This window comes from Canis lupus, chromosome 20, assembly GCF_003254725.2.
Source record: "Canis lupus dingo isolate Sandy chromosome 20, ASM325472v2, whole genome shotgun sequence".
NCBI classification, from domain to species: Eukaryota; Metazoa; Chordata; class Mammalia; order Carnivora; family Canidae; genus Canis; species Canis lupus.
The window spans coordinates 54,015,004-54,028,881 of NC_064262.1; the positions used below are offsets into that span (position 1 = coordinate 54,015,004).

The 13,878-nt window shown below is 55.6% G+C and overlaps 1 protein-coding gene across 4 annotated transcripts; it reads left to right on the plus strand.

Moving 5' to 3' along the window:
* The first annotated feature begins 187 nt into the window (after positions 1-187).
* Positions 188-13,577, plus strand: SLC25A23 (solute carrier family 25 member 23). Of its 4 annotated transcripts, none has more exons than XM_025457206.3 (11): positions 194-473; positions 1,594-1,720; positions 2,305-2,392; positions 2,699-2,810; positions 3,870-4,028; positions 4,114-4,266; positions 4,442-4,549; positions 5,545-5,712; positions 8,699-8,849; positions 9,847-10,027; positions 13,441-13,577. In XM_025457206.3, exons 1-11 carry the CDS (start codon positions 318-320, stop codon positions 13,463-13,465), a joined length of 1,428 nt encoding a protein of 475 aa, XP_025312991.1. In that variant the 5' UTR covers positions 194-317; the 3' UTR covers positions 13,466-13,577. The 4 variants fall into 4 exon arrangements, with proteins under 4 accessions (XP_025312989.1, XP_025312991.1, XP_025312990.1 ...); XM_025457205.3 differs by lacking the exon at positions 13,441-13,577 and adding an exon at positions 10,412-11,756; XM_025457203.3 differs by lacking the exon at positions 13,441-13,577 and adding an exon at positions 10,294-11,756 and having other exon boundaries at positions 197-473.
* Positions 13,578-13,878: the final 301 nt, after the last annotated feature.

Genomic DNA, 13,878 nt, shown 5'->3' on the forward strand with positions numbered 1-13,878 from the left:
CCCAGAATGGACCCCCGTGCTTCCCGGGCTGGGCGACACCAGAGCATCCCCGGCATCTCGCCCCGCACCCCGCAGCTCCGCCTCCGGCCCCCTCCCCCCCGAAGCGGGTCGGGGGAGGAGACGCAAGTTCTGGCGCGGGCGGCGACGGCCAGCAGTCACCGCCTCCCGCAAGTGCCGGAGCCAGGCGGGCAGCGCGGAGGCTGCGGTGGCCGTGGCCGCGGAGCTGGCCCCGCGGGGCCCCGGGGGGGAGGGGGAGCCGCGAAGCCCCCGCCGAGGCCGCCGCCGCCGGGCCTCCCCTCCCCCCCCGGGCGGGCGCCATGCGGGGGGGCCCGGGCGACGCGGAGCGGCGGCAGCGCTGGGGCCGCCTCTTCGAGGAGCTGGACAGTAACAAGGATGGCCGCGTGGACGTGCGCGAGTTGCGCCAGGGACTGGCCCGGCTGGGCGGGGGCGACCCGGACCGCGACACCCAACAGGTACCCCCGCGGGGACCCCAGCCTGGCCCGGCGGGCGCCGGGTAACCCGATCCCCTGAATGGAGCGCGCCGCCGCCAGCCTCTGCCGGTGGCTGCGCTCCAGTGCGGGTGCCCAGCCTGGGCGCCCCGGGCCCCTTCCCCCTGCCCAGCGTGTCTGGGCCTAACGGGTTCGCCCAAGACAGAGCCGCCGAGGCCCCAGGCCTGCGGTTCAGCTGCCAGCACCCGGTCCCCACCCCCCTCGCCGGTGCCTCGAGGGCGGGGGACGCCTGCCCGCCTCCCTGCCCACTGCCCCGGACACACCCTCCTCTGAACTCTTTGCCCAACCCTAGACGTGCCCTGCGCCCGCCTCAGGAGACACACCCTTTCCCATCCTCTCTGCCCTGCTCTGGGCACCCACCGCCCTCCCAGGGAGCTGCCCCCCGCCTCTCTAGGTTTACATTCCCCAGGCCTCCCCTTTCCTCGGCGGGCCTGGCCTGGCTTAATGCCCCAGGCTGCCCCAGCAGGGACTGTCCTGCCCAGGCCACCCCCGGCTGGGGATGTAGCAAAGCAGGAACCTGCCCCTAGGCCTGTGCAGGTGTCCCCTACACCTGTAGCCCCAGATGCCACTGGAGTGTCTCTCTCCACAGCATCCTGAGACCTCCAGTACAACCTCCCACCCTCCAGGTGGGAAAACGGAGGCCGGGTGGGTGCTTAGCTTGGACCGCTCATTGCCCCACATTGCCCAGAGCTGTGTCTCCCCGGAGCTCCCAAAACTGCCATATGGACAGGGTTTTTTTTAAGAGATAGCTGGGAGGATAGGCTTTCAGAGACAAGAGCCCGAGGCTACCCACCACTTCCCAGTTCTGTAACCTTGAAAAAGTACTCGACCTTGGAGAGCCTCAGTCTGCTTGCCAGGAAAACTGGGCAACTGCTTTCCACCCTGCAGACCTATTGTGGCCTTGGGCATGTTGCTGAGAAGTGAGCTGGAGGTCCGAGGGGTAACATCCCCGGCTCCTGTCCTTTTAAAGGGGCGGGGGGGGGGGGGGGGAGGAGCGCTGAGTTCCTGGGCCATAAGTTTGTTGTGCCCCCTGCGGATGGGGAGCAGCCTCCTGGAGCACTCTCATCCCTTCCCCCCCTGCCAGGGCATCTCCTCCGAGGGCGACGCTGACCCAGGTGGTGGGCTCGACCTGGAGGAGTTTAGCCGCTACCTGCAGGAGCGGGAACAGCGCCTGCTGCTTCTGTTCCACAGTCTGGACCGGAATCAGGATGGTAAGGCCCGGGGATGGGCTGCGGGGGCCCTGGAGGCACCAGTGGGGTTAGAACTGCCAGCGCTGGGAAGAGGGGGGAGGGCCACTTCTCCCTGATGACTCACAGGCTATTTTGGGAGCTCTCCTCACCCCCCAGCTAGGTGGTTGGGCTCATGGGCCCATCCCACCTCCTTTCCCTTCTGGGATGCGACCCCTATCATTACCTTTAAGTTTCTAAGGGCCAGAGATGCCCCATATTGCATCTGGATTCCCTATGAGTCATAGACACCCCCTCCATAACCTCTTCTGAGTCCCTAATATTGCCCCTCAGTCTCCTATGGCATAAGGACCCCTATAATTATCCCTAGATTCATTTTTTCATTCATTCATGGAGCAGAGAAACCCCCTCCCCACAACATGGCCCAGTTCCATCTCTCTGATCCCAGTGGGTCAGTGACACCCCTCCCCAACCCTGCTGCATATCTCACCCTGGGTTCCTGGGTTCCTGGGTCCCCCAGTCTTCCTAGACCAGTCCCATTCTGAGGTATACCGCACCTGGGTTCCAGGGTCCCTCCCACGCACACTCTTTTCTGGCCCCCTCCCCAGGTCATATCGATGTGTCTGAGATCCAGCAGAGTTTCCGAGCTCTAGGCATTTCCATCTCGCTGGAGCAAGCAGAGAAAATTCTGCACAGGTGAATAGCTTGGGGGGTCCAGAATCCCAGGTAACTCGGGTCCCCGGGACCCCCTTGGTCACCTTGAGCCTCTAGGCCCCAGACCCAATCCCAGGACAGGTAGAGCCAAGAGGTGGGCTTGGGAGTCAGGGAAATCCTGGGCCAGATGCTTCACTTCTCGAGCCTCAGTTTTCCCCTTTGTGAAATGACAAGCTCTCAGCACACAGGAAATCAGTGCCCCCCACCCCAACCAGCTGAACCTCACTCCAGCAACCCCCCTCCCAGTCCCAGCACTGATTCTGTCCCCATCTTGCCCTGCACCCCCAGCATGGACCGTGACGGCACGATGACCATAGACTGGCAGGAATGGCGTGACCACTTCCTGTTGCATTCACTGGAGAATGTGGAGGATGTAGTCTATTTCTGGAAGCATTCTACGGTGAGGTGGGGGCAGCTTTCCTAGCTTGGTGGCGGGGCCTTGCTCTGGTTTCCCCGGCATGGAGGGGCTGGGTCAGAACTCCTGAGAAGGAAGAGCCGCTGGCAACAGCCAAGGGATGAGACTGTTGTCCACTCTTCCTCTGATCAGGGATCAGGGGACTGGGGACCCATTGGAGGAGGTCTGTGATCGGTTGGAGCCCTCAGACCTGACTTTGGAGTGCTGGGCACAGACAGTGGGAGGTGGGAGCACAGGGGAGGGGGAGCTCACTAGATGGGGCACCCAGCCTCCAGCCTCCACCCACGGTTCCCCTTATGCTGACTTCTTTTTGCCTCAATAAATGGTCTGCTGCTGAAGGAACTCATAAAAGCCATGTTCTTTGGAAGATCCACTGAGATCCACTGGAAGTTGGGGGAGGAGGTGCTCTAGATCCCCAGCTTCTGGGTGGGAATCTCTGAGTGATGTTTCCAGTAGCATCTGATGGCATCTGGAGGGAAATCCACCTGTGGGATCTGTTGAGATCCTCTTGGGAGATTCAAAGATTCCTGCCCTGGGGATCCATGAAGGGCTTGGTTGAGAAGTCTATAGATGAATTCTAGAGGAGGGATGATCCCTGGGAGCAGATTCCTGTGGGATCTGCTGAGGCCCAGAGGAAGGGATCCACTGATATCTTTATATGGCAGATCCCTGATTAGATCTTGTGTGGCCCTGGATGGATCTTCTAGAATCCTTATGCGGGTGGTCCTTGGGTGGGATCCCTCAAAGGGATCTGATTGGCTCTGGAAGGAATCTTTATATGGTAGATGCTTGGGCAGGCTCCTCTGGTGGGATTTGGTGGAGGTGCCCAGGAGGGATATTGGGATCTTGTGTGGGAGTCAGGTTGCATGTTTTGCTGGGATCTGGTAGGAGTCCAAGAGGGTCTCCTGGGCTCTCCAAGTGAGAGCCATCATTGGTGGATGCCCTGGGGATCCTGGGATTCCTGAGGGAGATATTCCCATTTAGGGCTGAGGTACATCTCTCTGCCCCTATCATGATGTGACACCCCAGTCCCTGCATCCTTAGGTCTTGGACATTGGTGAGTGCCTGACTGTCCCTGATGAGTTTTCAGAGCAGGAGAAGCTAACTGGCATGTGGTGGAAGCAGCTGGTGGCGGGCGCAGTGGCAGGTGCTGTGTCGCGGACGGGCACAGCCCCTCTGGACCGCCTCAAGGTCTTCATGCAGGTGAGGGGCCCGGGAAAGACCCACCCCCTCTCCCAGGCCTGGGCCCCAGAAGGGGACCCTAAAATCACCTTATCTCCCCATGCAGGTCCATGCATCCAAGACCAACAAGCTAAACATCCTGGGAGGCCTAAAGAGCATGATCCGAGAGGGGGGCATGCGCTCCCTGTGGCGTGGCAATGGGATTAATGTGCTCAAGATTGCACCTGAGTCTGCTATCAAGTTCATGGCCTATGAGCAGGTGGGAGCAGGTGGGGGCAGGTGGGGGAGAGGTGAGCTAGCCGTGAGGGCTGGTGGGATGGCCTTGGGGGCAGGGGATGTCTGCAGGACTCTGGGAGTGGGCATCTGCTTCCCTGTGTGGTGCTCACGGCAGGAGGACCTGAGGTCCTGCCCACCTCTGTGTCTCCCACTTTCAGATCAAACGGGCCATTCGGGGGCAGCAGGAGACCCTGCACGTGCAGGAGCGCTTTGTGGCTGGCTCCCTAGCTGGTGCCACAGCCCAAACCATCATTTACCCCATGGAGGTGAGAAGGAGGGACTCTGGCCAAGGCCCCATTGCAGAGTGGGGGGTTTGCAATAACCACATCACTCCATGGTGTGATAGACATTGGGATCATAACTGACTCTCCCCGATTTGGACTGTGGCTTATTAGAGAAATGCTGTTTCACGTGTAGTCGGAGTGCACATGCACATTTGAGAGGTGACTTCAAGGGATGATGGTGTTGGTCATAACTATTTAGGCAGCAAATGTGGGGGCGGCCAACCGTTTATGGACATGCCTCTTCTAAGGATACTGATTTCCAGGCTGTTTGTTCCCAGAGAAATCATTTTAGGTTTCAGGTTGTGCACTGTGTCAGGATTCTGAGTGATGGAAAACTCAAATCACACAAAGGAAGTCTGAGGTAAGCAGTTCAGGGCAGGTAGGGTGGCTTCAAAGTGTTAGGGACCAAGGTTCCTTCCCTCTATCTTATTCCAGCACTTCAGAATGTAGCATCCACCTCATGGACCAGAACGGCTGCGTGTGCTCCAGTCATCACGTCCATGGTCCAGTCAATAAGGAAGAATAGACAAAAAATAAAATAAAATAAAATAAAAAACAAGGAAGACTAGACAAAAGAAGGAACACCTCGAAGATACTTTCTGAGAGTCACACGTGCCTGTTCTCCTGTTTCATTAGCTAAGACTTAGTCACGTGGCCATATATCTAGAGAGAATGAGAAATGTAGCCTTTATTTCTAGTGGCCATGTGCTTGCTGAAAATGATAGTTTCTATTTTTAAGGGGAGAAGGGAACCAGATATTGGGAGACAGCAGTGGCCACCATATGCAACTCTGAGAGGTGTAACCATTTCAAGATATGGAGATTCGGGGTAGCAGAAGATTCTAGAGTTAAGTGGTTTGTTAAATTCAGTTATTGCGAGGGTAGAGCTTTCTCGGAGTAGCTATTTCTAGGTGTCTTCCCTCCTGGACGTGGTGTTTCTGGAAGCAGTTTTCCCAGGGATAACCGGGTCCTCCCCAGGTGCTGAAGACGCGGCTGACCCTGCGCCGGACCGGCCAGTACAAGGGGCTGCTGGACTGTGCGTGGCAGATCCTGGAGCGGGAGGGGCCCCGCGCCTTCTACCGAGGCTACCTGCCCAACGTGCTGGGCATCATCCCCTACGCGGGCATCGACCTGGCCGTCTATGAGGTCGGTGGGCAGCCCCCTCCCTCCTTTCTCTCACCCTCTGGGATTGGCCTGCGGGACACCCCTTCCCCATAGGGCTGACTTAGTCAACCTCGCAGCTAGGTGGAGAAGCGCCATGAGATCCTGGGGAATCCCTTCATCCATCGAACCCCCCGACTCTTCCACATGTACCACCGCGAGAATTCTTCCCATTTCCATGTGCAGTTCACGCTTCCTGGGCCTCAGGACCCGAGAAGGTCAGGGACCACTGTGGCTCACAGAATCATGGGAGAAAGTGAATGTGAGCTTCAAAGATGCCCGTGTCCCCAAACCAGCCAATGTCTTCATCAGGGCCTGCCCATTTCCTAGAGACAGCAGCGTTTCTATGGCCAGCATCGCAGGGCCTTTGTGGAAAGAGGCAGGAACGAGGAGGGGTTGCTCTTTCTCTTCCAGGGGTCATGACTTTTATCTTTTCCTGGTAGGATTGCCAGGCTCTTCCAAGCAGCACAGCCCCAGATGTCCTCAGGCTGCCCCCAAAGTCTCTGTGTCCAGCATAGGGCCAGCTTCACAGACAGGTAGCCAGTGCAGTCGCCAAGGACCCCATGCTCAGAGGGGCCCGCCTCTTGGTTTAATTCCCTTGCTGTTGCTGTCTTGAAATTCTGATCATCTTCAGACAAGAGATTTCACGTTATTTTTATTTTGTGCTGGGCCTCGCCAAGTTCTGGAGCCAGTCCTCATCCACAACACTCCACACCCGCCATCCGTACCTGACTTTGCCAGCAGCCAGCACCACTGCGGCCACATGAGACAAGGCCACCACTCATTCACTCACTTACTTGTTCATTCCTTCATGCGCTCACTCAGCAACTATTTCCTGAGCACCCTAGTGGACCGGGTGCTGTGCTGGTTGCTGCAGAGATGGTGTTAAGTAAGAACAACACAACCCTTGCTTTCCTGGGGCATCCACTCCAAGAGCCAGGAAGTCAGTCTAGGAGCCAACAAGTAGTTTCAGATCCTGCTAAGTTCTCAGAAGATGAGAAAACAGGATGTGTAATTGAAAGTCACAGTTAGCTGGAGGGGGTCTAGGCAGGCCTCTGAGAGGCAGTGAGCAAGGGGGTGTGACCCAGGCGGAGAACGCAGGTCTAGAAGCAGGACTGGCTTTGACCTGTTGGAGGAGTGGAAGTCTTGAGTTGGCTGGAAGGAACTGAAGAGTCCCCAAGAGCTCAGTGACGCGGCTGGTTTTTCCTGAGTGCAATACAAAGCCACTGGGGACTGTGTACAGAAATAAGACATAACTGTATTTGATCCATTCTTCACAGAAAAGGGAGCTGGGAGGCCTGGGTCATTTGAGAAACCCTGTGCCCTCTTGAGTTTCAAAATCTATGTTAGTCTCATAAAGGCTCGGAGAAGTCTGCAGAAAAGTGATCTCACTGGGGTTTTATTTAGCCTGGTGTTGGCCATACTTATACAGTCATCAGAACATCTTTTCAACAGAACAGCTCTTAAAAACTCATTAAACACCTATTTGGCAAATGCCTGCTGCAGCCCCAAAAGAGGGCTGTTAGAATTGCAAAGGCAGGAGGGGTGAACTCTTGCTTCCTTTGTGCCCGCTCCTTGCCCAGAGCAGACATCATGAATCTATCCCAGCCCTGAGTCCCGCCCCACACAGTTCCCGGCAGCTGTTACCAAGGGGGTTAGAACTGACTTAGGAAATGGAACCTAGGAGCCATCCCAGTCCCAGAGGAAGCAGAGAGGCTTCGTAAGGGGTTGGTCTCCTCTGCTGTGTGTCTCTATCCCTGTGTCCCCTCTCCTTATGAGGACATCAGTCATATCTGATTACTCCAGGATGACCTCATCCTAACTCACGCACCTGCAAAGACTATTTGCAAATAAGGTCACGATCTGAGATCCTGGGGGGTGAGGACTCCAGCACATCTTTTTTTTTGGGTGGGGGATGCCACTGAACCCAGAAGGGCATGTTATCAAGCAGGGTATCATGGTAGACAGGTGGGGTTCAATCCTGGTGTCGGGAGGGGCCTCTGGAGGCAGCGTAGAACATGCCCCACCAGCACCGCGAGGGAGCTGGGGTATTGATACACCACGTCAGTTGTCTGAAGCGAGCTTTGCTGGAGGTGCTGCTTTCCCAGCACTTCCTGGCGAGGCCTGGGTGCCCAGAGCAGCCTTCCCCGGGTCCAGCAGGAGTCCTCAGGCAGAACTGTGTTTGCTGGCCTTTGGGAGTCCGCAGATCTTTTTTTTTTTTTTTTTTTTTTTTATTGATTGAGGAGTCCGCAGATCTGAGATGAAATGGCAAGGGGTAAGGAAGGGCGTCCACGTAGGAGAGTGTGTCAGTCTCCTACGGCTGCTGTAACAAATGACCGCAAACTTAGTGATTTTAGAACAGCACAGGATCATTATCTCACAGTTTTGAAAGTCCAAAGTCCGCGATGGGTCTCATGGGGCTAAAATCAAGCCCATGGCAGGCCTGCATTTCTTCTGGAGGCTTCAGGGGAGAATCTGTCTCCTTGCCTTTCCCCTTCTCTAGCAGCTGCCTGTATTGCTTGGCTGGTAGGCCCTTCGTCCATCTTCAGAGCCAGCAGCATAGATCTTCCAACCTGCCCACTCCACCTCTGCTTCTCTCCTCTGACTCTTAGAAACCTCGTGGTGACATTGGACTTACCTGGATATTCTAGGATCACACCCCAGCTCAAGGTCCTTAACTTAATCTCCTCCGCAAAGTCCCTTTTGCCACATGAGGTACCATATTCCCGGGTTCCAGGGACCAGGGCGTGGACAGTGGGGCAGGAGGTGGTCTTTCCACATCCATAGAGGGTCGAGGTAAGGACCGAGTGACAGGACGCAGGTACAGTGTTTGTGCGTGGGCACCTAGGAGGTACCGCACTCAGTACCAGCCGTCAGGGGACCCCAGCCAGCAGGGCCTCTGAAGCCAGGGTCGTAGTGTGTTACCTGGTTCCAGTCCAACCCACTCTACTCCCTTCTTCACCCCTGCCAGACCCTGAAGAACCGGTGGCTCCAGCAGTATAGCCGCGACTCGGCCGACCCAGGCATCCTCGTGCTCCTGGCCTGCGGCACCATCTCCAGCACCTGTGGCCAGATAGCCAGTTACCCCCTAGCCCTGGTCCGGACCCGCATGCAGGCCCAAGGTGAGGCCTGGGCGGGAGGATGGGGCAGGGAGAGAGAGCATCATGACTTGGGCCCCAGGTCCCCATCCCCAGCTCCTCCTCCTGGGTAGGTGGTGTCCCAAACTGGGACCCTCCTGGATCTGGATGGCCTTCGCTAAAGTCCCTGCCTTTCTCTGGGTATCAGTGTACCCATTTGTGACACTGGGACAGGAGCCCTTTATCTGAACGAGGAGAGCAGATGCAGGGAATATTGGGAGGGTGCCCTAGCCCCCCCTAGCTGGGAGAGGTGCTAAGTTGAGCTCCGATTTGCAAGGGTTACAGTGAGGGAAGGTGAAGATCTGGCCAAGGAGGGGTGGGGCCAGGCTGGTGAGGGTTTTTTTTATTTTCCCCTGTAGGTTTCTCTTATGGGTCCTCCCCCCACCCCCCCACCCCCACCCCCACACATTCCTGAATCTGTTTTGGGAATTTCCTTGGGAATTTTAGCATTTGTGTTCTGTGATTTTCTCTGGGGGCCTATCAGTGCATAAACCTGGGTTCTCACCCGCAAAGAGCTTACAGGCTGGAGAGAAGCAGGCTGCTGAATAAACCATTCCACAATTAAGTATGCATTTAGGGTTGAATAAAGGAGAAGACAAAGAGCCAGACTTAGACCAGGGTACAAGGAGGGCTCCCCCGAGGAGCCTGGTTGGAAGGTTGGAAGGCAGAGGAAGTGTTAGCTGGGAGAAAAGGCAGGGAAATTAGTTCCAGGCAGAGGAAATGCCTGTGCCTTCTCCCACCACACACATACATATACCTTCTCTGTTTCTCACCGTCCCCAAACTTGGGCCCTCAAGATTGGGGTGAAAAGGTGAGCAGTCATTTCCAGAGCCACTAGAAGTCCCGACTCTGAGTGGTAGGTCCCGCTGGTAACCTCACCTTCCTTCCCTCCTGCTGCAACGGCCACAGGCCCAGCCCTGGGGAGTGGGAGGGGAAGTGAGAGGGGCCCTTTGGCCTTACCTGGCCTCCCCACCCCTCCCAGCCTCCATCGAGGGCGCCCCCCAGCTCTCCATGCTGGGTCTGCTCCGTCACATCCTGTCCCAGGAGGGCGTGTGGGGCCTCTACCGGGGCATTGCCCCCAACTTCATGAAAGTTATCCCGGCTGTGAGCATCTCCTATGTGGTCTACGAGAACATGAAGCAGGCCCTGGGGGTCACGTCCAGGTGAGGGACCCAGAGCCTGACCCACCCCAGTTCCCTCACCCCAATCATGACATCCCCCACACCTTGGCCACTGGAGACTGATGGCCCAGCCAATGGACCCCAGGGCCCCCGCACACCAAATCACAGGATCCCCACACTTTATTCACTGGGTCCTGCACCCCCACATCACAACGGCTGGCCCCCCACATGGGGGGTCCTGGACCTCCGTGACTTAACCACGGGATCCCCCACAACCCAACTAATGGATCCTGATAACCCAACCACAGGAGTACCCATCACCGTGAGTACCCATCACCATGCCTAAACACTCAGGCCCCAGATCCAGCACTGGGTCCTAGATCCCCAAAACCACTGGCGGATCCCAGATCCTCATGCTTCCTCCAGCCCTGGATCTCTAAGCTCGGCCACTGGATTCTGGATATCAAGAAGCCTCAGCCACCGGATCCTGACAATGCAATGCCTAGATCCCGGGGCCCCAGCCACTGGATCCCAGCTCCCCTCACCCCAACCACTGGATTCCTGAATTCCTTTACCTTGACACTGAGTCCTGGATCCCTCTGCTTTGACTACTGGATTCCCTACATTTCAACCACTACACCCTCAACCCCCAACCACCGGATCTCGGATTCCCAAGCCCTGACCAGCCGGACCCTGGCTCCTAAAATCGCAATATGAGAGCCCAACAGAGGAGTGAGTGGGTCCTGGCGACTGTGGCTGTTGGACCCCAGATCCTTCCACCGCAGGCACTGGATGCTGAAACCTCACCCATAGGAGGTAGACCCCCACCCTTCCAAGCACTGGATCCCAGCCCCTTAGTCCCTGGATTCTGACCGGAATCCTCCCAGGCACTGGATCCTGAATGCCTCAGACTCCAAGTCTGGATAGATCCCAATAGGCCAATCACAGCATCCTGGGTCCCCCGTGCCCCTGCCCCAGATGCACCCTAGAGCCCAGGGCCTAAGGAGCCTGTGGGAAGGAAGCCTAGGTCCTGGCCTCCTGCTTCCAGAAAACCCGTGGGACTTGTCCAAAGTCCTGACGCGGCTAGAAGCCGGCAGCTGGGAAAGGAGATGTCCCTCCCATGCCCTAGACAGAGGCTGGACACCCCTGCCACCTGCCCAGTGTGGACACGCCTCTGGCCCTATGGGCAAACTGCCCCTCCTCCCACAATGCTCTGTGGTATCTTCCATTCCCTTCCCACCTTCAGGCTGATGATAACCTCCAGTCACGCTTTTTGGGGGGCTGGCAAAGGGGCAGCCTGAAGCCGGGGGCACATTAAGGAGACTCCCCCAAACACACCCCAGCCAGAAGCAAGTCTACACAGACAACTCTTCCCTGGAGCCCAGCATCCAATTATGCAAAACAAACAAACCAAATCCCCCGGACTCACTCCAGGTCTATTTTTCTACCAGAGAGCATCAGACATTCCTTCCCGCAGATAACCCAAGCCCCCCCCAGCTCCCCCAACTCCCCTGTACATTCTGCACTTTATAGTTGGATTCTGAGCTTAGCATCATTGGGGGACCCCTCTCTTTACTCCTCCCAAGTCCTTGGGGAACCCCATTAAAGAACTGCAAAAGAGGAACTGGGTTGTTTGGGGGGGCTGGAGGACCCCCCCATGGCTTCCACCTCCCCTCACCGCCCTCCCCCCTGCTCCACCGTGTCCCATCTCCCGCCTGCGTGTGTTATTTCAAAGGAAAAGAACAAAAGGAATACACTTTCTAAGCTCTTTCATTGTGGTTTTTACTGAAAGGGGACGGGTTGATGTGGGACCACCTCAAATGCCACACAGGGGAGGGACAAGGACCATCCTCCGTTGCACTGAGTCCCAGGAGACCAGGAAGTGAAGCAGGCCCAGGGGAAAGCCCACATCCATAGGCCCTTTTTATTTTTTTCCTGTATTCTATTGACATAAGGGTATTTGCTTCCCAGGGCTGCTGTAATGAATGACCACAACCCGGAGGCTTAAAATGATACCGTTTTGGGGTTGATATATTTTTTTATTGTGGTAAACTATACATCACATAAAATTCACCATCTTATCCATTTCTAAATGCACAGTCCAGCTGCACAAAGCACACACTGTCCTGCACCCACCCACCATCCATCTCCAGAACCTTCCATCTCCCCATATGGAGACCCGTCCCCAAGAAGCACTGACCCCCTGCCCCCTGCTCCCACCACCTCCTCTTTGTCTCTGTGCACGGGCCTCCCCTGGGGACCTCCTGGGAGGGGGTCATGCAGGAGGTGACCTTCTGGGTCTGGGTCCCCTCCCTGAGCCCGTGTCTTCAGGGTCCGTCCACATGGTGGCAGGTGGCAGGTTGTCCTTCCTTTCTAAGGCTGAATAATATCCCAGTGTGTCGATGGACCAGATTTTGTTCATTCATTCATCCATCAATGGACACTTGGGTTGCTTCCATCTTTGGCTATGGTAAATACAAAAACAACAGGAATTTACTGTCTGTCAGTTCCGAAGTCTAGAAGTCTGAAGTCAAAGTGTCATCAGGGACATGGTCCCTCCAAAGATTCTAGGGGAGGATCCTTCCTGCCTCTTCCAGCTTTTGGCAGTCACTGGCACTAGGCATTCCTCAGCTTGTAGACCCAATCAGTCTTTTTTTTTTTTAATTTTTTTAAATTTTTATTTATTTATGATAGTCACACACAGAGAGAGAGGGGGAGAGGGGCAGAGACACAGGCAGAGGGAGAAGCAGGCTCCATGCACCGGGAGCCCAACGTGGGATTCGATCCCGGGTCTCCAGGATCGCGCCCTGGGCCAAAGGCAGGCGCTAAACCACTGCGCCACCCATGGATCCCCCAATCAGTCTTCAGATGATTTCTGAATCAGACCCAATTTCTGCTTGTCTTCAGATGACCAAAATTTTTCCTGCGTGGACCATGACAGTCACCCTCCAAGATGTTCCCCGAGGGTCTCTCCCTCCCAGTATTCACATTCTCTCATTGTACCAGAGTGGGGCTGACTGACCAAGAGTATCCACCAGAAGTGACAGTGTATGACTCCCAAGATTAGAGCACAAAAGACCCCGCAGTCACCATCTTGTTTGTGTCTTAAGATCCTACCGTTGGGGTAATTTGTTGTGCGGCAATAGCTAACTGGTACACACACGCATACATAGATACGATTTTCCGCCCACTCACATATGGCATGCTAAATATTTTGTATTTTTACTTCCTGTAAATTATGTCCTGAGGATCAATTGCCAGAAGTGGGATTGCTGAGTCAAAAGATGTGACTATTTCAGGGTCATGCCACCAGGGAAATCGTGTGCGATATACGCAGCGACCAACAAGGAATCCGCGTTACTAATTTTACTTCAGTCATACCAGCATCGAGTGTTACCAGGTTGATTTGATTTAATCGGGCCAGTTAACAACTATTTTCTTGTCCACGTTCTTAGATCCCTTTACACCGTTGGGGCCTGAGGAGGCCCTGCTAACTGACATGTGATATCACACAGACTGCTTTTCTCTTTCTGAGTCTCTCCACCCACAAAATAAGGGATGTTATCACTGACATCTTTAAAGGGAAAAGGACTCACGTTTATGGAGTAAGTAGTCCACACGCTGGCTCTGTGCTAAGCCTTTTGTTGTGTTATCGCCTTCCCTTACTCATCCTCTATTTACTGGACACTTAGTTTGTGCCAGACCCGGTTTTGGACATGGGATTCAGAAGAGAGTGCAACACCCCACCGTCTTTGGTCTCATAAACCCCACATTCCAGCGGGGAGCGACAAACAATAAATAACACACGTGAGTGAATGTGTAGCTGGATAGAAAGCAAAGGCGCTATGGATAAAAATAAAGTGGTGAGGAAGGAGGCTATGAGATACTGCAGA

Excerpts from the sequence above, each read along its gene's own strand:
- SLC25A23 (XM_025457203.3), top strand. The coding sequence starts at position 318 with ATGCGGGGGGGCCCGGGCGACGCGGAGCGGCGGCAGCGCTGGGGCCGC. Across the intron at positions 474-1,593 it reads CGGACCGCGACACCCAACAG|GGCATCTCCTCCGAGGGCGA; the intron begins GTACCCCCGCGG and ends CCCCCCTGCCAG. Across the intron at positions 1,721-2,304 it reads TCTGGACCGGAATCAGGATG|GTCATATCGATGTGTCTGAG; the intron begins GTAAGGCCCGGG and ends CCCCCTCCCCAG.